Genomic DNA, 22,275 nt, shown 5'->3' on the forward strand with positions numbered 1-22,275 from the left:
CACAGCATTCTAGGAAACGCTCGGTCTTTCACCAGAGCCCCGCAGAGAGAAACTCTACCTTACCTAAACAAGGCGTCATAGGCCTTTAGTGGTTACAGCTCTCTCTTGAGAACTGAAGTGGCTCTGAAAAGAGCCTTTGGGGTAAAGTCGATCAGTCAGGTCTCGGCTGCGCCTCACTTGGAGCTGGTGTACTTGGTGACCGCCTTGGTGCCCTCCGAAACGGCGTGTTTAGCCAGCTCCCCGGGCAGCAGCAGGCGCACGGCCGTCTGGATCTCCCGGGACGTGATGGTCGAACGCTTGTTGTAATGCGCCAGGCGGGAAGCCTCGCCTGCGATGCGCTCGAAGATGTCGTTCACGAAGGAGTTCATGATGCCCATGGCCTTGGAGGAGATGCCGGTGTCGGGGTGCACCTGCTTCAGCACCTTGTACACGTACACGGAGTAGCTCTCCTTGCGGCTGCGCTTGCGCTTCTTGCCGTCCTTCTTCTGCACTTTTGTGACGGCTTTCTTCGAGCCCTTCTTCGGAGCAGGGGCAGACTTCGCCGGATCCGGCATTTTCCTCCGCGTTCAAAGCCGAAGCACAAAATGGACGAGGCGAGTGCGAACTGCTGTAGTGCGGCTGGTTATGCGCTACTTATAGAGCTCGTATGCAAATGAAGGCTCTCCCAGCACTACACTCTTATTGGCTAACTTACACTAGAGTTAGCGTCAAGAAGGCGGAGTCTACGCGCCCTGGTGGAGGGTGGCTACAGGGAAGTCTCTCAGCCAATCGCAGCCCTCCATTTCCTGTTAGCCGATGAATGAGCGCCGCAGTCCTCCCCCTTCACCTGTCCTTTTATCTTCCTTGCACTCTTAAGCACCAGGTTGAAACAAATTCTTTTCCTTCTTTGGCCTATCATACTTGGTGGCTGGATTGAAATAAACACAGGGTCATGTTTCTACCCGGGAACTCATCTTTACTAGGATCCCTCCAGGGCTTGAGACACTGAAGCGGATCGAGTTCTCCCTATTTGTGGCTAATCATAATTGTTATGGCTGACACACTTGGGGAAAATTGGGAATCAAGTTCAGGTGTTGCTGATACTCGGGGCGAAGCTGACACAGCTGCTCTTATGACAACATAGGTGGCTCTGAAAAGAGCCTTTGGTGAGAGGGAATGGGGACCGAGAGCTCAGGCGCGCTCCCCGCGGATGCGGCGGGCCAGCTGGATGTCCTTGGGCATGATGGTGACGCGCTTGGCGTGGATGGCGCACAGGTTGGTGTCCTCGAACAGCCCCACCAGGTAGGCCTCGCTCGCCTCCTGCAGCGCCATGACGGCCGAGCTCTGGAAGCGCAGGTCGGTCTTGAAGTCCTGCGCGATCTCGCGCACCAGGCGCTGGAACGGCAGCTTGCGGATCAGCAGCTCGGTGGACTTCTGGTAGCGCCGGATCTCGCGCAGCGCCACGGTGCCGGGCCGGTAGCGGTGCGGCTTCTTCACGCCGCCCGTGGCCGGCGCGCTCTTGCGGGCAGCCTTGGTGGCCAGCTGCTTGCGCGGGGCCTTGCCGCCGGTGGACTTGCGAGCGGTCTGCTTTGTACGGGCCATGGTTTTGTGACTTTGCCTTCCTGGCGCCTAGAGGCCATATTTATAGACTTACCTTTGTTATGATTGGACTAGAAAAACAGGGACTTTCTGGATTTGCAGTCTGATTGGGTAGAATTCGATCCTCTTTGCCGGGTGACGAGATGGTTACACTGCGCCTGATCCTTTTCCTTCTTCCTGTATTTATGGACCACGGAGCGTTTGATGAAAGGATGGTTCTTTTCAGTTGATGTAACTTTTCTGAAAGCAGTGTATAGTGTTTTACACACTGTGCGCCCTAACAGGTTCCTTCGGAAATAAGCTCACCCCTTTCCCGTTCTGCGATTGGTTTGTTGCCACAGCGTTTATTTAGCCTCAGGCACTGTGTCCCGAGGTTTGGAAGCTTATAGCCATAGCTGAAGAATGACAAAGCAATGTATAGTGAAAGGACTAAATTAAACTTAACATTTTATCTACTTCTGAACCCGACCAAAATTGCTCTACATTAGCTGCCCACTGACCCACGTTTTGTTTGAGGCCCCTGCCCCCTTTCCCCTTAGTGTACATTCCCCACTCACTCCTACACTGAAGACCAATTAAATCCTGCAGATGAAATGCTTGTTTGTCAAAGGATAAGACTAGAAGTATTAATACCTCCTTTCCAGCAGAGCATAGTCACTAAATAACCAAACCCTTATCATCCAGGTGACACATTAAAATACCTTTCAAAGCAAGCCAGTCATTTATTGATGACTAAGGTGCTAACACAGTTTTTTCCACAAAGATTAAATTGAACGTCTAATATCTTCTATATTATCCCAAGAACAGTGAAGTTTTTTTTTAACCTTTTAGCTATTTGGCATGTTTTGGAAAATGCATGTTATAATGGTTATATACAGTTGTGCTAACTAATATAAAACTCTTAATAGCATGTCTGATCTTTTTCTTTTTTTTTTTGAAAAAGCATTACCTACAACCCTTCAAAAAGTCAAACCTAAAACCAAAGAGGCCTCAGATGTCTAAACCTTGTTTTGATGGCGCCAGAAAGCATTATCCTCTTCCTGAAATCCAAGTGAAATGAAATTGATCTTAAAGGGATTCTCAAAGACTAATCACATGTACAAGCTTGCTAGTTTAACTAACCTCTTTAAGAATCCCTCAGGAGCAGAAGCCATCTCCAAAACGGGGCACGGAAGCATCGCTGATGTGAGCTCTTACCCTTCCTGTGGTACTCTTCTGGCAATGTTTTAAGCATGGACAGCAGCTCTCTGTTTAAGGTAGTCCTAGGGTCAGTTGGTAAAACTTTGCAACACAGAAACATTCTCCTATTCTGCACTAAACCCTCTAGAACATCTCAAACTTCTCCCATGAACTCCCATCAGAAGGGGAAATTGCCTGGTGGAATCTGGATGGTGCCCACACAACTGTCATGTTTCCTTGTAAGATTTTCTTTGTAACGTATGCCCTCGAGCATAACGTATGGGTGGATTCATTTAAATCAGATTCTCAAACTCCATATCTCATTTCTGCCCTCAACAGTGTTTAGACAATATTACGTGAAAAAAATCCAGGATAAAAGTCAGAAGCTTTACATTGCATGCCTATTCCTAGTACAGTGATGGAATGTCATGCCTTCTCACCCAGGACATAAATCACCTCCTTGTCCACCATATCCCTGCTAATCACAAATTAATCATGTTGTAGCAATCTCCATTGTCAGAGTATCTGCCAAGGCATTGAGCGCCTGTGTTCAGGTACCAGTGATCTTGGGTAATCCTAAGTGCAAACTCTACTAAAGAATGTGATCATTCTTCTGTTTTACTATTGTTGCTTTTGCTCTTTTTAACTGAGCCTAACTTATAAGTTAAACTTTACAATAAGCATATCTACATATACTATAGGAAACACATAGTGCTGCATATGTAATGTACAGCATTATCTGTATGCTCAGATATTGTTCCTGGGTCTTGGACTACATCCTCTGGGGGTAAGAGAAACCTGCTGTGTTCAAATGTAGAATCTAAGAGCTGTGGCGTTTAGTTTACTTAATAGACAATAAGAAAATCCCAAGTCTTCCTGTTGTCTAACTTTTAAAATTATGCTTGTAAGTTTTCTATTTTTCAGAAATAGGGGTGCCACTGTGAATATGAATCCTAAGGCAAGAAATTAGAAATAAAAAAGGAAACTTCCAAGGGGTACCAGGACTACTTCCTGAAATACAATATCCCTGATGCCTCAGTGAGCTTAGCTTTTATTCTTTCCACTATGCATTGACTTTAATAACAATTCAGAGTTATATTAGTTCAATTGTGCTTGGTTCTCACATTTGGACACTAGAATAAGGTTCATGTGAAGTTTTGGATCCAATCTCACCAGTAGGGGTTATGATACAGAAGAAACTGTTTCTCTGCAGAGGAACTATTTCTCAGAAAAGCCCTGAATTTTTCATTAAAATATACCCAAAAAAGGGACAAGCAGGTGAAAAGTTTCTGCACCAGGATAAGCCTCTTCACTGATGAGATGGTCCAAATGAGACCAAATCAAACCAAATTAGAAAAATCCCATGTTTAATGCATACAACGCTCCCGGATGGCCTTCTAGCTCCTGGGAAAACCATATGTCTATTTTCTGGGGGGCAGTTTAAATATCCTGTGGGAGTGGTCTTGAGCATCTCTAGGGGAGGGCTTTCTGAGATGCATCATTTTGCCATTCATAGGCTGTGTGGTGTTCTCCAAAGCTCTCCACCTCTCTGAACCACATTGAGATTTATTACGGAGATCTTGATGTCTCAGGTGACTGGAGATGAGACGGACTCTGGTGCTGAAAACGGAGCTGGGAGCTAACCTCAACACAGGAGCTGAAAATTTCAAAGGACCGACCAACCCAGCTGGGAGCTAACCTCAACATAGGAGCTGAAAATTTCAAAGGACCGACCAACCCAGCTGGGAGCTAACCTCAACATAGGAGCTGAAAATGTCAAAGGACCGACTGAAAAGGGGGCTTGTGTGGAATCCACCATAACATTCCAGACTCTTTGGGTATATGGCTGCCAAGGGCTGGGATGAAGCTTCCAACGTAGCAGCAGGGTGTAAGGGCATGCACCTTTAATCCCAGCACAGGGGAGGCAGAGGCAGGTGGGTCTCTGTGAGTTCCAGGCCAACCTGGCCTACATAGTGAGTTAATTCTGGGACAGCCAGAGCTACACAGTGAGACCCTATCTCAAAACAAGACAAATTACAAGGGCCTGGAGTTTAAAGACTGAGAACTGGAATTTCATAAATTGGGATGAGTACAAGAAACTTAAAAATTTCCATACAAACAAGTAAGCAAACAGGAAATTTAAATAAATGAACTATTGGGACACAGTATTTTGTGTGTGCTTGTGTTTGTTCTTAATACAAAAGTATGGACTAAGTTTTCTGTTTGGATTCAAGTACCTCCAGAGTTACATTGGAACAGCAACTGTGACCATTTGAGTTTTTGGTCTGTGGGCTGACAAAGAGGTGTGAAGTAACGTATCTTCCAGGAGCTGCCACGGAATTCAGAAAACAGCAATCTCAGCCAGGAAACTCCTGGACTGGAGAAGTTCTGTGAATGCTGGTTTGGGCGTGTAGGTTTGTCCGTGCTGTGACCACAGTGTCAATCAAGCGACTTGTACGATTGTCCAGGTTTAAGGGGGTTAGGGGATGAGTGCCCTACCTCCTCAGAAACACATTTCACAGGCCTTAGGTTTAAAGCATTTGAGGTTTATTTGTGGGGCGGGGAGATTGTTTTCTGAGCCCTGAGCCTAACAGGGCTCAAAGCCTCCCAAGTCCACCTTCAAGCCTGGAGCCAGAAAATCCCGATGGATGGGGTAAAATCAAGGGTTCGTCAGTACATACAAGACAAGGCATATAGGAGTACTTTTTTTAGACTTTTTTTTTTCAGAAAACAAAAAGAAACCACCCACCACAAATTTTTCTGCTGCAGAAAGAAATGTCTCATGATTTTCGATGGTGGGCCCTGGGAACGATGAATTTGCTAGCAGCCCAGGGCGTCACTTCTATGAAGCAGATACAGACTTGCAAAAGCGAATTTATCCAGCTGCATGTGGGCCCAGTTTGGGAACCATTCCCAGGCTGAAAACACCGGCAAACCTCAAAGGACTGGTCGAAACGATTGTGGCAGCTTTCCCAGGCTCTGCTAGCCAGCAGGTCTTTGGGGAGAGGTCCGTGGAGACCCACTGATCTCAGCGAGAAAGCTCCGCAGACGAATTTTCCTAGGACCTAGTTTCTGCTTATGCTGAAAACTGTCAACTAAGCAGCGACTGTACTCAGAACCGCCCGCGAACATCCCCTTGCACACAGATTCCTGGCTGCGCAGCTTTCGATTACGTTACCCTGGCTACTGGAGCTTCTTTAGTAGCGGTTCTATCTAACTGTAGCTCGGGATCCATCGATGCAGCGCTCTCCCCTTCACGTCTCCGAATTCCCTTTCTCTTTCTCCAGTCTTTTGTCCTTTTAGCTTTCATACGGTCCAGAAGCCCACAGGCTGGAAGAAACAGAGCTGTAAATTACAGACCGCGGTATCTCTCAAGTTTTTTGGGGGAGATCTGAATTTTCCCAGAGACTATGGCATTACAATTTAAGAAAATTAAAAATAAAAATAAAAAAGAAAGGCAAGGCACTATGAAGCCACCGGTAGAGGGCAGAGAAGAGAAGAAAAACAGGAAAATGACGCAACGTCAAGAGCCGGGACGATTTACAAAGATTCCCGCCCGCGCGCTTTCGGTTTTCAATCTGGTCCGATCTCCTCCTATATCTGAGGGAAGCCACCGTCCGTGCTTCACAGTCCGGCGTTTCGACTGCACTGACCATGTCTGGAAGAGGCAAGGGTGGAAAGGGCCTCGGCAAAGGGGGTGCCAAGCGCCACCGTAAGGTTCTGCGCGACAACATCCAGGGCATCACCAAGCCCGCCATCCGCCGCTTGGCTCGACGTGGTGGTGTCAAGCGCATCTCTGGCCTCATCTACGAGGAGACCCGCGGTGTGCTGAAGGTGTTCCTGGAGAACGTGATCCGCGACGCCGTCACCTACACCGAGCACGCTAAGCGCAAGACCGTCACCGCCATGGACGTAGTCTACGCGCTCAAGCGCCAGGGCCGCACCCTGTATGGCTTCGGAGGCTAGACTGCACAGCCGCCGCTTCATCCCTCATCCCTAACGGCCCTTTTTAGGGCCAACCACAAGCCCACCAGAAGAGCTGGCACTCTGACTAGGTCTGACCAGGTTACAGTCGTTGATCTAAACAATGTAAGGTGAAGGCGCGTCCCCAATGGAGTCGCTGGGTCTGGGTTCAGTGCCATCCAGTAAGCTTCTTTTCCTTAGCGGCCAGCATCCATGGCAGCGACTGCTCACAGGCAACTGGTTTGTTTCCAGTGTCGACGGTATAGCTATGGGTGGTTGGTTAAAAGGTTTGGGCTTATGTGGCCAGCACTGCCTTAGGAAGACTCCAGTTTAGGCAATAGTGTAGGAAACAGTGGGCTGAAAGCGGCTTTGCAATGTAATACTAGAATAACGACGTTTTAATCTGGTCACAGGCAAGCCAGGTGTATGGATAACTGAACACTGGCTTGTTTCTATGACTTGCTCAGCCTGTCTGCTTCCTGGTTTGAGGTTTCCTTTTTCTTTTTTTTTGTTCTTTTTGTGGGGCGGAGGAGGGGGTGTTTCTCTGTAGCCTTGGCAGTCCTGGGAATCTCCCTGAAGGCCAGGCTGGCCTTGAATTTACAACAGATCCACCTACCTGTCTGCCTCCTGAGTGCTGAGGTTAAAGGCTTGTCCCGCCCCACCCCCCCGACTTTGCACAGATTTGAGGGAAGCCTGCACCACAAGTTCCTCTCACAAAGAAAACCATGAACAAGTTGAGAAAAAATCAGTGGAAGCCATTTAGGTATGTGGCATGCTGGGACATGTTTAGAAAGAGACTTGCCAAAACATGCCCATCCCCCATCAGCACCCGAGGCGATGTTTAATGTTGATAAGACAAAAGCAGATTCTCAAGAATACAGCATGCCATTCTCTGCTTCACTCTTCCCTACTGTGCAAATTGTTAGAAGTTGTAGGCTTTTATTTTTATTGTACATTAATTCTTTTATTTTGAAATATTGTGCAATCTTCATATTCAGTTACATGACCTTATATAAAGATTCAACTTCCAATTCAAGAAGCTGAATTCTAGTGTAGACCACCTCAGGATCATGGCAATGTATTTGTATTGATCCATCTGTAGTTGTCATATTTAAAAATATGCATTTTAGGTAACCATGCATGCATGCTCCACGTACATACACCCAACAGGTCAAGGTAGTCCAATAAGATGAGGAATAAAGATAATTTTCAGAATCTCAAAACTACAGAAATCATTATGTTTTGGGATTGGGGGAAGCTTGGTAGGGTTGGAGTTTATGGGCCTTCCTTCCTAATGAGGTATTCAGTAACCTTGAGGGCTGGGGGAGATAGCAAGAATGGCATCTGTGACCATCTGTGCTGAGAAAGAAATGGGCTTTCCTTTACAACCTCACCCACAATTTACATTACATCAGCTGATGCTGGTTCCCACCTTTGAGGGCCCTCCGAATGAGAACATCTGATTCTCACCGAAGAATTCTAAAAGGCTTACAAAGGTTTACAGAGAACTAACTCAGCAAATAAAGGAAGCAGGAAATATTTCTAGGCCGAAGTCTGCTTCTGAAAGTGAGATTTCCAGTCCATCAGCACTGATTACCTTAGCCTCACTGCAGACCAACTGAGTTGGAGACGCTGGGCCCAGCAACTTGTGGCTTAATGCCAAGCTCTCCAGGTGGTTCTGACACACATTTAACAACCATGGACCCAGGTGACATGCTTTGGTTGTTATGGTGATGGTGCTGGGCATCACATGCAGGACATTCTGGCAAGTTCTCTTATCACTAAACTATAATCCCATCCCTAGTTTTCCCCTAAAGGACACAAGTGACACCCTGCTTGACATAATACTATATCTTGGAGATCCACCTGCCTCTGCCTCCCCAGGGCTGGGATTAAAGGTGTGTGCCACCACCTCCCAGTTTATACTTTAGACTATATAAATAGAATTATTTTTCACGTTAATCTCATTCCATCAGTTCTTCCTTCTCCATAAGTGGTCTAAGCTTTTCTATGTGGACCAAGCTTTAATTGAATCTGTAATCCTCCTGCCTTAGTTTCCAGAGCACTGGGGTTACAATTGGGTACCACTACATTTGGTACAGAACTGTTTTTGGTTTTTTGTTTGTTCGTTTGTTTTTTTATCCAGGAAAATCAGGGCAGGAACTCAAGTTGGGCAGGTATCTGGAGGAAGGAGGGGCTCAAGCAGAGGCCATGGAAGCTTACTGGCTTGCTCCCCAAGGCTTTCTCAGCCTGCATTTTTTTTTTTAAGATTTATTTATTGTGAGTACAATGTTCTGTCCACATGTATCCTTTTGGCCAGAAGAGGGCACCAGATCTCATTACAGATGGTTGTGACCATTATGTGGTTGCTGGAAATTGAACTTAGGACCTCTGGAAACAGATAATATTCTTAACCATCCCCATCAGCCTATTTATTATAACCCCAGGACCACCTGCCAGGCACAGCATTACCTACAACTGGTTGGGTCATCAATCAAGAAAACACCCTACAGACTTACCTACGGGCCAGTGGGATGGAGGCATTTTCTTGATTAAGATTCTTTCTTCCCAGATGACCTAGCTTGTGTGAAGTTGACATAAAACCTAGACAGAACAGGAGACAATTAAGTCATGAGAGCAGAACCTTCACCAATGATATTAATGAGTCAACTGTGCACTTCTCCCACTGTGTTGAGAACACTTTGAAGAGCCATCTCTGAGAAATGCCCTCACCAGACACAAATCTGCCGGCACCTGGTCCTCCCAGCCTCCGGAACTGTCAACAATGCATTTCTGTTCATAAACTACCTAGTCCAAAATATTTTAACATTGCAGCCCAGATGGAAGAGAGTGAATCTGTATTGTATATGTTCTTTCTCTTGGTGAGGAACACCCACATTGCCTCCAGTGCCTCAGCACCCTTGTTGTAGCTTCTGATAAACTGGCATGAGAACTTCTTCAGGACAAATAGCTAGGAACAGAACTTCTGGTTCCTTGATGTATGTAAACTTGCATTGAGTAGTGGCTACCTTAGCCCCACATGCTACCAGAGCAGCACAAAGCACCTCATCCTCAGTCATGACCATCCCTAGACATGATTCAGCTTTGCAATTTTAAAGTGATACCTGTTACTGTTTTAACTTGCCTTTGCATGACTACTAGTTTTTTTTAAGGTCAATTTTATTACTTGTGTGTGTGTGAGTGGTGTGGGAGGGACCTATGGAGGGCAGAAGATGGTGTTGGGTCCCCTGGAACTGGAGTCACAGGTGGTTGTAAGCCTCTCCATGTGGGTGTTGGGGACACAGATGCTCCTCCTTTAGGAGCAGAAAGCATGCTAAACAGCCAAGTCATCTCTCCAGCCCCATGGCGTTATATTTTTACCTCCTTTTTATAACCAATCTTCCATTCCTGCTGGCAGAAGAAAGCCAGTCCCAGTTAGCCCTCAGGATCTTAAATGGTCTGGGCTAAAAGCCTCCACCACTGACAGTTCATTTCTTATTACTGCCCTCACACCACTCTGTACCCTGGTCTCCACCTGCAGTCTCTCTTTTTAGTTTCTGCTGCTTCTGCCTGCATCAGACAGCTCCTATCCCAAGGTTTGTTGTGGAAAGAATTGCTCTTCCCCTCTGAATCAGGTAGTTCAGTCTGTCCTTCCTCTATACTTACAAAAGATGTCATTCCTTCTCCAACCTCATGTGCTGCCTCCAACCAGGTGGATGTGAAACCATGCTGGTATTCCTACTAAATAAATTAGTAACGAGTGCTTATTTATATGAATGGTGATTACACAATGTTCTTGGTAAGTTTCTCTGTTAATATTGATACCATCAGTAACTTCAAGACAATTTTTAAAAACTTTTCTGTGTGGGCATACATGCTGTAGCCCAGTACAGGGATGGAGATGAGATGGTGGCTTGCTGGAGTTGGTTCTCTCTGTCCACAACGTGGAAACTCAGGTCACAAGGCTTGGCAGGAAGTGCCAAGTGCCATCTTGGCAGCCCAATTTACGACCACACGTGAAACCCTGTCTTAAGGATTTGATGCAATTGTAATTTATAACTCTTGCTTGATTGTAACCCATTAGTCATGGTAACATCTACTTAGATGGGAGGCAGTAGCATTTTAAAATTTTGATCTCACGAAATAGACTGGGATTGAAAATATTGCTTTGTGCAATTAGTATCCATTTTAGATATATTTGGATATGTATACTAGGTAGCAAAATGAATATTTTCCTATAGTTTTAAGTCATGAGAAATTAGTTATAGCTGATTCCAAGTTGCACTAAGATACACTATACCATAAGTCATATAATTGTTCATGTCTAGTTCTGTTGGACAGTGAATTGGTACAAAAAGAAAAGCAAAACACAAGACCCAGGCTCCACTGGCTGCAAAGGCATAGTTTCTGTATGTGTTCAACAGAAATAAAACAGTCTTTCTGTCTCAGAGCCTTTGTGAATACTGAGTTTAGTGAAAGGCCAGCTGTACAATACTCAGGAACACAGGTGTGTTCAGGTTTAGAGCACCTGTCTGGAAACTGGTCATGTATTTCAAATTGTCTGCCAATTTACTTGGTATCATTTTTTTTTCCAAGACAGTCATAATCAAGATTCACAACTATCCTATGGTGGTTAATCTTTACCGTCAAGTTGACTGGAATTCAAATGTCCTAGGAGACCATACTCCATGGTGTTTGTGAGGGTGACTCCAGGCAAACTTACCTGAGGAGGAAAGACGACTTCTGAATGTAGAACCACCCAGTGGACTGGGGCCCCAAGCTAACACAGTGGGCAGAGAGCACCAACGACTGTTTCCTGACTAATGCTGCAATGTGATCAACTGCCCCCTCTCACTGCCATTCTGTCACCATACCCCTTCTGTGTTGGGGACCAGGTCACCGAATCTACTTCTTACGCCAGGGCACATCCCAAACTCAGGCGTCTTCCCACAGATGGCCTGGTGCCACAGGGACAACCCATTGCTTAACAATGCTAACACCTACACTCCCTGGTGAGATCTCCTGCTCTCTTGCTTATGAAACGCTCCCTGCTCCTAACAGCCCCCTGTCTCACTTCTGGTCTAACAACCTCTGCCCCATGGCCAAAGCCACATTCCCCTATGTAAGCCTGTACAGAACTTTCATTAAACGGCAGCTTCATCAGCCATGTTGTCTTGCTGTCCATATCCCCCTTGTCTCTTGTCTCATTCATTCCAGGTTTCCTGGGCTCAAACCCGTTGAGCCCTGCTGGCCAGGGCACTTCTGGGGTTTTTTGTTTGTTTTGGGGTTTTCAGACATAGCATCTGTAGCCCTGGGTGTCCTTGAATTCACTATGTAAATCAGACTGGCCTCAAATTCAGGGTGCTCCAGAGTGCTAGGATTAAGAGTGTGTGTCACCACGACTGGCTTCCCTATCCCTTCTTAAACCAAAATAACTCCGTCTTCAATTGGATTGCTTCTGTTGGGTGTTTCTCATAGCAACAAGTAAAAGTTAGTAATACAATTCTGAAGTCATTAATGTTAACAATACCATTAGTGCCCATTGCTGTAATCGAAGGGAAACCACCATGCTGAATCACTCCTGGGCAGAAAGGCTTATTAAGGATCAAACCGCAAGGCTGTCTTTCTCTTGCAGGGGGTGGGCAGAGGCGGGCAAAGTGGCCCAAAGGGAAGCAGGTTGTACGACAGTCGGTAGGTTGTACGACAGCTGGCAGGTTGGATCTCTTTGGATTAATTGGGAACGAGATGTCTTTGCCTGAGGTAAACTGACCTTTGGGGTGGATTAAGGGAGGATCTCAGCAGATTAAGGGAGGTTCCTGGCAAACAGAAACCTGCTTTTGTGCCTCTTCACCCCGTAACAATCCTGGTTTCCTGACCTTCTGTTTAGGAAGGCACCAGAACTGCCATTTTGCGGGGCCCATTTTGGACCTAACAATCACCACATGTGAGCCTTCAGCATTCTGTGTAAATTGTAAATTATCTTCATTCTTACAGCAAGCAGTGTGGATACAATTCTATTCAGGACAAAGGAACTGAGGCCCACATCTTTTCTTGAGGCGCTTCTCCAGGTACGAGTCTGGAGTCTGGTCCTACCTTCCCATGGGCTTTATGTTCCAGTTCATAGCAGCGAGGCTCTTAGCTCATTTCCCTCTCCCTGTCTCTGTCCTGTTCATCTTGCCTCCTCTCCCAGCCACTATTGGCTGATACTTTTGACAGGTCCCATGCCCAGCTCCACCCACATCCCAAAGAAATCTCAGCAGGACTGAGTCCTTAGAGGAACCTTTCCCTTGGCCATCAATCTTCAGAGGGTGCTCATGGTGTTGGGGGTGGGCTAGCAGAAGCACAGCCATCTAGATTATCTTAATTATATCTGGAGGCAGCCTAAAGCTAGAAGTGAGGTCACTCTGGGGCAAAGGGCACCTCAGGCTTCTCAGACATTGCTTATGAGAAGTGCTCTGCTCCCTTGATTTGGGACCTGCCTCAAGGACCTTAAAAGTTCTTGCCATAATTCCAAGGTTGATCTTAACATTAAAACACCTGGCCCTGTGGGCCCAGTGCCACTGTATAAAGCAAAGATGGATCAGACAAATCAGGTCCATCAGTAAACATTTCCTGTGGTGTCCCAGACACCAGCTAGGAGTTACTCCATGAGGAGTATTGCTGGCCCCATGCTGAGGGTTGAGAAACAAGAGGTATGAGAGGAGGAAGAAGACCCAAAGAGAAGTCAAAGAGGGAAAAGGGAGAGGAGACGGGCGTGGGATGAATCCTGACGAATGAGGGACTCTCTGAATTGGCAAAAGGGAAGGCATTTTGTATATAAGAAACAGAATGTATGAAGACACTGTACTTGTGAGTTGCAGATGCTGTATGATACTAGAACATATTTGTTGAGCTGCAAGAGTACTTGGAAACAACAGAAAACCCTAGGAATTAGATGTGTATCAAACTTTTAGTGGGATTAAAAAATAGTGCTGTAGCCAGGTGGTGGTGGCCCACACCTTTAATTCCAGCACTCTAGGCAGAGGCAGGGGGTTTTCTATGAGTTGGTGGTCAGCCTGGTCTACAGAGCAAATTCCAGGACAAGGCTACAAAGAGAAACCCTGTCTCAAAAACCAAAAGACAACCAAGCAACCACAAAGTTACTGCGACTGAAAAGATGGCTCAGCAGTTAAGAACTCTGGTGGCCCTTGCGGAAGAGCCTGATTGAGGTCCCAGCAGCCACATGGTGTCTATGCCTGTTCCAGGGGATCCATCAGCCTCTTTTGGCCTTCTCAGGCACCACGAAGGCTCACAGTGCAGCGCGCGGACACACACACACACACACACACACACACACACACACACACACACACACACACGGTAAAACACTCATACATACGAATACATCTATATTTAAAAACTTTAAATGGGCCGGGTGGTGGTGGCACATGCCTTTAACCCCAGCACTCGGGAGGCAGAGGCAGGCGGATCTCTGTGAGTTTGAGGCCGGGCTGGACCAATAGCCTCCAAAACAATACAGAGAAACCCTGTCTCGTAAAAACAAAAATAAAAACAAAAACCTTTAAATGAATTTTTATAGAATGCTCCTGTTAACTTGGCAGAAAGAAAAACCATCCTGACTATTTAAGTTGCTTAGATCATGGCTGCTGAGGGTGTCAATTAAGGCAAGGGTCCCAGATAGATGAGTAGTGATAGTACTGAAAACATTTGGAAATATTTGGTGATTTGCAAGTTTGGGGCAAAGGAGCTTAGATGAGAGGGATCGATCAGTAAAGTGGAGGCACCTGAAAAGAATAAATTCGGAAAGCTGTTTGGTTTATAGTGATCTGGAAACAGTGAGTTTGATGTATCACTGTCTGAAGGAAGGACCTGGAAATACTGGTGTGTGCAGCTCTCAAGCTGGGACTTGGAGAACAAGGACTAGGGTAGAGGACCCAAGGGTAAGTTCTCTTTGTAGTAGCCAGCCTTTTAATACGTAGTTTCCCTCTACAGACACCCTGTATCCTTTGTACTAATAATTAAATCAGAACACAATATACTTCACCTGCAAGTAGATAATAGCTTAGGTTTAAAAAAACTAAATGGTAAAAATCCTGACTTGTAATGATACGCATGATCTCCCAAGCAAACAAAACCTTACAAGAAGGGGAAAAAAAAAATCTTGAAACATGGCTGTGAAAGTCTTATTCCAACAGCACAAAAATGTTAATTCTGTTAGGTATGTACCATTATTTTCGTTTTGAGACCGGAGTAAACAATGCATGTTACAGTAGAGTATACCAATTTCCAGAGGCCAAGACAAGCACCCTGGCAGAGTAGCCAACATGAGCAGGCATGGAACCAATGTCCCATAGGTCTGATCACTCATTACTATTAATAGCTAAAAGGGCTCCTCATTAACTTGGTAATTGACGGTAATCTTAGAACCGAAAAACAAAGAACCGATAGGAAACAGAAGGCTGAGTTGTAACTAGTGGGGCGGCTTGAAATAGGAATTGGGCGATAAGGTAGGGCTACTTTAAAAACACCATGTTCTGAAAAGCCTCCTGAAAAGTAACCCTTAGGAGACTACAGTTGCAACACCCAGGGAATTCCAAACAGCTAATTTGCTGCTCCGCAACTTCCCCGAAAGACTCATCTATCCTTATAGGATAAAGAACAAGCAAGGACAACAGACGCGAACAGCTCCTTCCGGGCGCACGTGGTGGCTCTGAAAAGAGCCTTTGGTGGGAGGGAACGGGGACCGAGAGCTCAGGCGCGCTCCCCGCGGATGCGGCGGGCCAGCTGGATGTCCTTGGGCATGATGGTGACGCGCTTGGCGTGGATGGCGCACAGGTTGGTGTCCTCGAACAGCCCCACCAGGTAGGCCTCGCTCGCCTCCTGCAGCGCCATGACGGCCGAGCTCTGGAAGCGCAGGTCGGTCTTGAAGTCCTGCGCGATCTCGCGCACCAGGCGCTGGAACGGCAGCTTGCGGATCAGCAGCTCGGTGGACTTCTGGTAGCGCCGGATCTCGCGCAGCGCCACGGTGCCGGGCCGGTAGCGGTGCGGCTTCTTCACGCCGCCCGTGGCCGGCGCGCTCTTGCGGGCAGCCTTGGTGGCCAGCTGCTTGCGCGGGGCCTTGCCGCCGGTGGACTTGCGAGCGGTCTGCTTCGTGCGGGCCATGGCAGAGAAGGGAGACACCGAGACCAGGAGGGACGGCGGAGACCTGCCCGGGACCGGAGTCCGCCGTCTTTATAGACGCAGTCCCCCCTGGGCGGGGCGGGGCAAGCGGCTTGAAAGTCCCGCGCTGCCGGACCATTGGCCGCGGCGTCACGGGCCCCGGGCGCTCCCATTGGCTCGGACATGCCCCGCCCCCAGCCAACCCGCCCCTGGTCCCGCCCTGCGGCTGGCTGACTCGCCCGGGCTCTCCGCGGGTGGGGCGGTGTCTGCTGGCTCCCGGTAGACGGCCAGTGCCCGCTCCGCCCAGCTCTGCCGGAAAGGAGCGCGCACGCCGGTCCGCTCGCCCACCCGGCGTCCAAAGTCACAGAGCTAAGGTTGCTCGGTGCCGCCCAGGCACCCACGGTCCCCAGATGTGGCCGCGCCCCCTCCTCTCAGACTTTGCCGAAGGACCGGGTGAGAGCGGCAGCCGGACGCCCGGCCTCACTCGCCGTCCTGGCCGAGTCCCAGCCGAGTCCCAGTCTCCGGGAAAGGGCAGGAAGCTTCCGGGAGGGTAGGCTTGAAAGACCTTAAGTAAACGGGCTTCAGGCTGAATACCTCGGTGAAGTCCCGAGCTCAATAACCAGACGGTTGGATGCAACCGCAAGAGGTTTTTAGTTTTTTTACATAGGGGCCTGTGGGCGATTCAGCAGCTCGGGTAACTGAACGTTTGCAGGCCCTAGGACAGCTTTCTTTTTATATACATAAGTTTGGCAAGCAAAGTAATAGGGTATTGTAAGGAGTGGAGCTACTGCAGGTGCAGATCTGGGCAAGCAATAAATCGTCAGAAGCGCGGGCATAACTCCTCCCTGAAGAAACCACAATGTCAGAATTACATTTATCTCTACAGCCTGCCGGTTTCCTTCCTTAACACTCTGGACCCGATGTTCTTTCTAATCAGACCTGGTTCCCTGCCTAGGGGGAAAGGACCTTGGGGAAATTTCCACTGAGGCAACCTTCTGAGTCTCAAAAAAAAAGGGGTGGAGTGTGTATTGAGGTTTTTCAGGCTGGGAGCTAGCGGGCATTTTGGTCGTGTGGGGTGTGCACGTGGGTCGGGCCAACGACATATGGCGGCAAGTGCTTATGACTGTGACACCCTCTCGGGCGGCCGAAGACCGGCTGCACGGCATGCCCGGGAACCCTAGCGCAGACGGGAAGGGGATTGGGGACGCGGAAAGCGAGTGGCGACGCGACACCCTCCATACGCTCAAGGACGGGTCGGGACGGGAAGGCTAAAGCCGTCTACCGTGACACAACTCTTTAATCTGAACCAGTGGGTGGCTCTGAAAAGAGCCTTTGAGTTCCGGGCGTCCGAGACGCGGGCCGAGGCGAGCGGCGGCCTCACTTGCCCTTTGCCTTATGGTGGCTCTCGGTCTTCTTGGGCAGCAGCACGGCCTGGATGTTGGGCAGGACGCCGCCCTGGGCGATGGTCACTTTGCCCAGCAGCTTGTTGAGCTCCTCGTCGTTGCGGATGGCCAGCTGCAGGTGGCGCGGGATGATGCGCGTCTTCTTGTTGTCGCGGGCCGCGTTGCCCGCCAGCTCCAGGATCTCGGCCGTCAGGTACTCCAGCACGGCCGCCATGTACACGGGCGCGCCGGCGCCCACGCGCTCCGCGTAGTTGCCCTTGCGCAGCAGCCGGTGCACGCGCCCCACTGGGAACTGCAGCCCGGCGCGCGACGACCGCGACTTGGCTTTGGCGCGAGCCTTGCCTCCTTGCTTACCGCGGCCAGACATGGCGAGGAAACTCAAACACACACGCTATCGCAAACAGGAAACTGTACGCCGGCACCGCCGCCTCGCCCTTTTATAGGCAGAGCCCCGCTTGCACGCCCCACGCTCTCATTGGCTCGCTCGCCGCCCTACTCCCTGCCCAATAGGGGCACGCGCACAGAATCCGCTCATTTACATAAACCCGGCTCGCCGCCGCCAACGCGCGAATCACGACGCGCGTGGCCAGAGCCCTCATTTGCGTGCGGCCGTTCTGAGGGTCCGATCCTGGAAGCCTGTGTGCCTCCGGTCTGCCGCAGTGGGCGAGGCTCGCCGTGGGTCGGCTTCGCTTCGGGAGCGCCCCGCCTCCGAGAGGTCCGGCGGGCGGCGAGCGCGAGCGAAGCCGCGGGGGAGAGGTGCGCCCACACACGTGCGCCCCGGGAGACCCAGGCGGACCTGTATCAGGTCACCAAGTGCCGCCCGCCTTTTGACCTCCGCGAAGGCAGAAATACTGGACTAGAGTTCTGTTGTGGTAGAGGTGGGATTGTAAGTTTTGTGGAGAAATAGGCGAGAGTGAAGCCCCCAGTTTTTTGGCTTGAACAACTATCTGCATAGATAGTGTTAACAGGATGGAATATGGAGAAGCATTTTTAAGTTGAGAAGTTGAGTATCTAGCAAGCATTCTCATTAACTTTGGTAACTTGAGATTCAAGTGGATATGTGAAGTCACATTTGGGAGGTTAGTTTCCTCCCCCCCCACCCCCCCACCCCCCGCACTATGCCTTCCCTCAGCGTCTCCCACGTGGCTGCGCAGCAGAATCTCTCTCCCCAGCTGCTGCATTCTTTCCTTGGCTCCTGTCACATTGCTGCTCTGATGGTGTTGGCTGACTTTTCCTGGCACATAGTCCCTGCAGGTTGGGGCCCAGGCCACCTTGGGTACTTCTGCTCCAAGTAACCTCATGCTTCTAAAAATTCAACCAAGAGACACGCTTGAACACACTCTTGTATAATGAATTCCCAGGGAACTTCCTAAACAGGTATCTGACTCCCCAAGGGCATAGAAGTGGCGTATAGAGGGCGGTTTGACTTCAGCACGGAGAGAGCTACTTCAGGAACCTAGTCCCTAAAGAAGCAGGTGCTTGTGCTTTTGAAAAAATAAAAAGACCTCTCTCGTGGTCACAGGGTAACAGAACTGACTGAAAGCCTGCCATCTCTGCCTTATGTTGTGGTTGTGTCTGTCTCCTTTTCTTTAGCTGAAGGCACAAAGATAAGTCATTGTCCTACCTTTCTCTTGCATCATAACAGATTAGTGCAATTATCCAGGAAGACAAGGCCACACCCTAGAGCTGAAACGACCTGTTTGTATGAGTGCAAGTGATGTCCTCACATGATGACAGCTATGTGGACTGCACCTTGCAGGATCAGAACTGTAGCAATGATCTAAGACACTAGCAGAAATGCTAAATTATGCTTACCTTGCCTGCCTGCCCCAGTTCCTCCTCTGCTGAACGCTAAAGCTCATGCCAGTCAGCATCCTGAAGATAGGCGTGGTCGGTGGTACTTACTGGATTCCTATTTGTTCCTCTCCCCAAAACAGCCACCTTGACTAAGTCTCCACTTTGATTTTCTTTTGAATTTGAATGAGTGGTTGAGCTTAGCCAGGGTTTCTAGAGCCGAGGCCTACCCTAAAACCTTTGGTTACTGTAAGTCTATCTCCCAACTTGTTTGTGTTATTTCCTATTCTAAGGATACTGGCACAGTTTTATGACTTTTGGCATTGTGGAATATAGCCGAAGTGAAAGGGCATATTGACAGTATTGAATATGTTACCCTATTGGGTGAAGGAATAGACTTTGGAAATAAGTTGATGACTATGTTTAGGAAAATAACTTGGAATGGGAAATACAGTTTTTTGTTGGAGATCTTGGAAAGCTTGTGAAGAGGCTGTCAGTGGCAGAATGTGATGGCTCAGGTGGCCCTTTACACAGTGAGATGGGAGCGCCAGCTGTAGTTAGTTAGGAGTCTGCAGCTTTGCAACTGGATTTGCTTATTTTAGCAAATACAAAATGACTCCAGTGCAAGAAGAGTGTATTTCCAGAAAACATTCATGTAAGACCTTGTAGACAAGTCTCAGATGAAATGTTTAGCCACAGATACTATATGATAAGTAGCAATGAAATTAAATTGTACAGATCACCCAATGTTAATAAGGTCTTGCTACAAAGTACAACAGAAGATTGGCAATGGTAGCATGAAAGCTAGCCCTACATCGGGAAACCATAGGGATGTGTTGGAATGTAAACCGATGACCAAATAACTGACCAAATTTTATGTTTCAAATGTTTGCCAAAAACCTCATCTATAGTTCTGTGCTCTGTTTAACATAGCAGTGAACTCTAGCTTAATGATAAGCATGTTAGACATTGGTAGGGGCTTCACAGAAACCAAATTTAATCAAAAGTTTAATTCCAAAGGTTAATCATGCTATCAGTCCTCCATGGGATAGCTCTCTTGAAGTTTCTGTATTGTATAGCTATTTCCTCCAAATGAAAACATTTTCTCATGCAAAGCATGGAGGCCTAGAAGACCCAGGAGATAAAATGTATAAGGCTCAGAAAACTGCTGAAACAAAAGCCACCAGGTCTGGCTGAGTCTCACCCTCACGTGGGGGTTACAGTTCAGAGACAGGTTGCATAACTCTAGCCAGGCTCAGGAGGTTACACTGGGCCTCGCATCTGAGCCTTTCTTAGGCCCAACACTGGCTAGCTTAGCTAAGTTGGGCTGAAGTGAGTTTCATTCTGGCCTCACCCACTTTGACCTCACCCAGCCATGACACTTGCAGGGTCCCCCCCACACATCTCTCTAGGGAAAGTCACACAATACTCTGGTGGTAAGATGATGCTTTCATACTTGAATTTAATGTCGTTGAAAAAATAAAGTCTGAAGTAGAAGCTGTGGAATAATAGGAATGACAGGGTTTATGGATTTTAATAGGAATGACGGTGTTTATGGATTTCTTATATAATCTCTGCCCTTGTGGGAAGCTAGGGTTGGGACCACAGACGGATCACTGAGGCCTTCTGGCTAGCAAGTCTAGCTGAAGCTCAGCTGCAGGTTCAGTGAAAGACCCTGCATCACAGGAAGGAAAGAGAGAGCAATGCAGAGGACAGGAGGCAGACAGCTGACTACAGCTGACCTATTGCTATGGAAAGAGCACATCCATATATACACACAGCAAAATCTTACGAAACACCTTTCTCCCATCTACCAGATGTCAGTGGAAAGTAGTGTGACTTCACTAGATATGTTTAGCATATTTAGAATGTCTAAACGTGTGCTTTGAACACTAGTTTAGTAAATGTAACATTGTATCATAGTGTATTTGACCTAATATATAACTCCTATATTATTGTAATAGTTTTCTTTGCTTTCCAAGACAAGGTTTCTCTGTGAAGTGTTGACCACCATAAATTTTTGTGTAGGTTTTACTATTTTGATTTGTTTTGTTTTCCAGGATGAAACTCTTGGGAAAGCGCTGAAGAGCGCTAGCTAGCAAAGGTAGTTTTGAAATAGATGTTGTGATGGCTATTCTTGCCAACTTGACTACATCTGGAATTAGCTAAAACCCAAGTGGCTGGGTACACCTGTGAGGCATTTTCTAAATTAAATCATCTGAAGGGGGAATGACCCATCCAAGTCTTTTGAGGAGGGACGATTTCCCTTAAATCCGCCACGCCTTCTTGTGGCAGTCGTTATGAAGGACATGGAGAAGGAAACCTTGCTCTTTGCCTGCTTGTCTCAAGAGCAAGTTCATTCCTTCCCCTGCATTGCCGCCTACTTCTTCAGGGCTCTGGGACAGTGTGCGCATCTTAGATCGACTACCCTACCTCTGACCAGGGCTCTGGTGATTTAGGGCTTATTCAGATGTTAATCCAGGATAATCTCTCAGCCTTAGAATCTAACAGGCAAATCCTTTTTCCCATTCAAGAAAATATTAATAGGTTCTGAAAACTTAAAGACTATGCACAGCATACCAGAGCCATCAACTACTGATATGTTTTGAACTTTATCCACACAAAAGATATACTGAAGTCTAACTCATAGTAATTTAGTATTTTTGCCTTAGTTGAAAGCATTTGGGCAGATGTAATCAAGTTAATTACAGTAGGATTACATTCAGTGTAATTAATAACTTCATAAGAAAATAGAAACAAGGGTTAAAAGAGATAATGCCAGGTGAATATGATCAAAGTACATTACATACCTGCATGAAATTGTCAAAGAATAAAATCTAAAACTTGCCAGGGAAGGAGGGTGAGGCAGATTGGAGTTATGCTACCACAAACAAAAACATCCCTGCTTCTAAGTGCAGAAAGATGAGAAAGCATCCTAAAATAGTAAAGGGAGTCCACCAGCCCTGTCACACCTCCATTTCAGACGTCTAGCCTGTATGATTGAGAGAACAATGTGTTACCTAACTTTGGCACTTTTTTTTTTTTTTTTTTTTTTTTTTTTGGTTTTTACGAGACAGGGTTTCTCTGTATCGTTTTGGAGGCTATCGGTCCAGCCTGGCCTCAAACTCACAGAGATCCGCCTGCCTCTGCCTCCCGAGTGCTGGGATTAAAGGCGTGCGCCACCACCGCCTGGCTAACT

At 47.6% G+C, this 22,275-nt stretch overlaps 4 protein-coding genes and 2 long non-coding RNA genes across 6 annotated transcripts; 2 read left to right on the forward strand and 4 right to left on the reverse strand.

Moving 5' to 3' along the window:
- Positions 1 to 149: 149 nt before the first annotated feature.
- LOC101843256 (histone H2B type 2-F) lies at positions 150 to 628 on the reverse strand. The gene has a single exon (XM_021235469.2). It carries the CDS (start codon positions 552 to 554, stop codon positions 174 to 176), a length of 381 nt encoding a protein of 126 aa, XP_021091128.1. The 5' UTR covers positions 555 to 628; the 3' UTR covers positions 150 to 173.
- Positions 629 to 1,120: 492 nt separating this feature from the next.
- LOC121142140 lies at positions 1,121 to 15,938 on the reverse strand. Its single transcript, XM_040751469.1, has 3 exons — positions 15,478 to 15,938; positions 6,469 to 6,702; positions 1,121 to 1,608 (listed from the first exon to the last, which is right to left on the reverse strand). Exons 1-3 carry the CDS (start codon positions 15,880 to 15,882, stop codon positions 1,171 to 1,173), a joined length of 1,077 nt encoding a protein of 358 aa, XP_040607403.1. The 5' UTR covers positions 15,883 to 15,938; the 3' UTR covers positions 1,121 to 1,170.
- Positions 5,283 to 9,294, reverse strand: LOC121142397. The gene is made up of 2 exons (XR_005879412.1): positions 9,240 to 9,294; positions 5,283 to 6,087 (listed from the first exon to the last, which is right to left on the reverse strand). It is a non-coding gene; the product is annotated as an uncharacterized LOC121142397 (long non-coding RNA).
- Positions 6,350 to 6,779, forward strand: LOC101843531 (histone H4). Its single transcript, XM_040752206.1, has one exon. The coding sequence runs from the start codon at positions 6,412 to 6,414 to the stop codon at positions 6,721 to 6,723; it is 312 nt and encodes a 103-aa protein (XP_040608140.1). The 5' UTR covers positions 6,350 to 6,411; the 3' UTR covers positions 6,724 to 6,779.
- Positions 7,299 to 11,883, forward strand: LOC121142396. Its single transcript, XR_005879411.1, has 2 exons — positions 7,299 to 10,519; positions 11,317 to 11,883. It is a non-coding gene; the product is annotated as an uncharacterized LOC121142396 (long non-coding RNA).
- Positions 15,939 to 17,158: 1,220 nt separating the features above from the next.
- LOC121142393 (histone H2A type 2-A) lies at positions 17,159 to 17,698 on the reverse strand. The gene has a single exon (XM_040752203.1). It carries the CDS (start codon positions 17,647 to 17,649, stop codon positions 17,257 to 17,259), a length of 393 nt encoding a protein of 130 aa, XP_040608137.1. The 5' UTR covers positions 17,650 to 17,698; the 3' UTR covers positions 17,159 to 17,256.
- Between the last annotated feature and the right edge of the window lie 4,577 nt (positions 17,699 to 22,275).

The sequence above is a fragment of the Mesocricetus auratus genome, unplaced genomic scaffold (assembly GCF_017639785.1).
Source record: "Mesocricetus auratus isolate SY011 unplaced genomic scaffold, BCM_Maur_2.0 Super-Scaffold_100009, whole genome shotgun sequence".
NCBI classification, from domain to species: domain Eukaryota; kingdom Metazoa; phylum Chordata; class Mammalia; order Rodentia; family Cricetidae; genus Mesocricetus; species Mesocricetus auratus.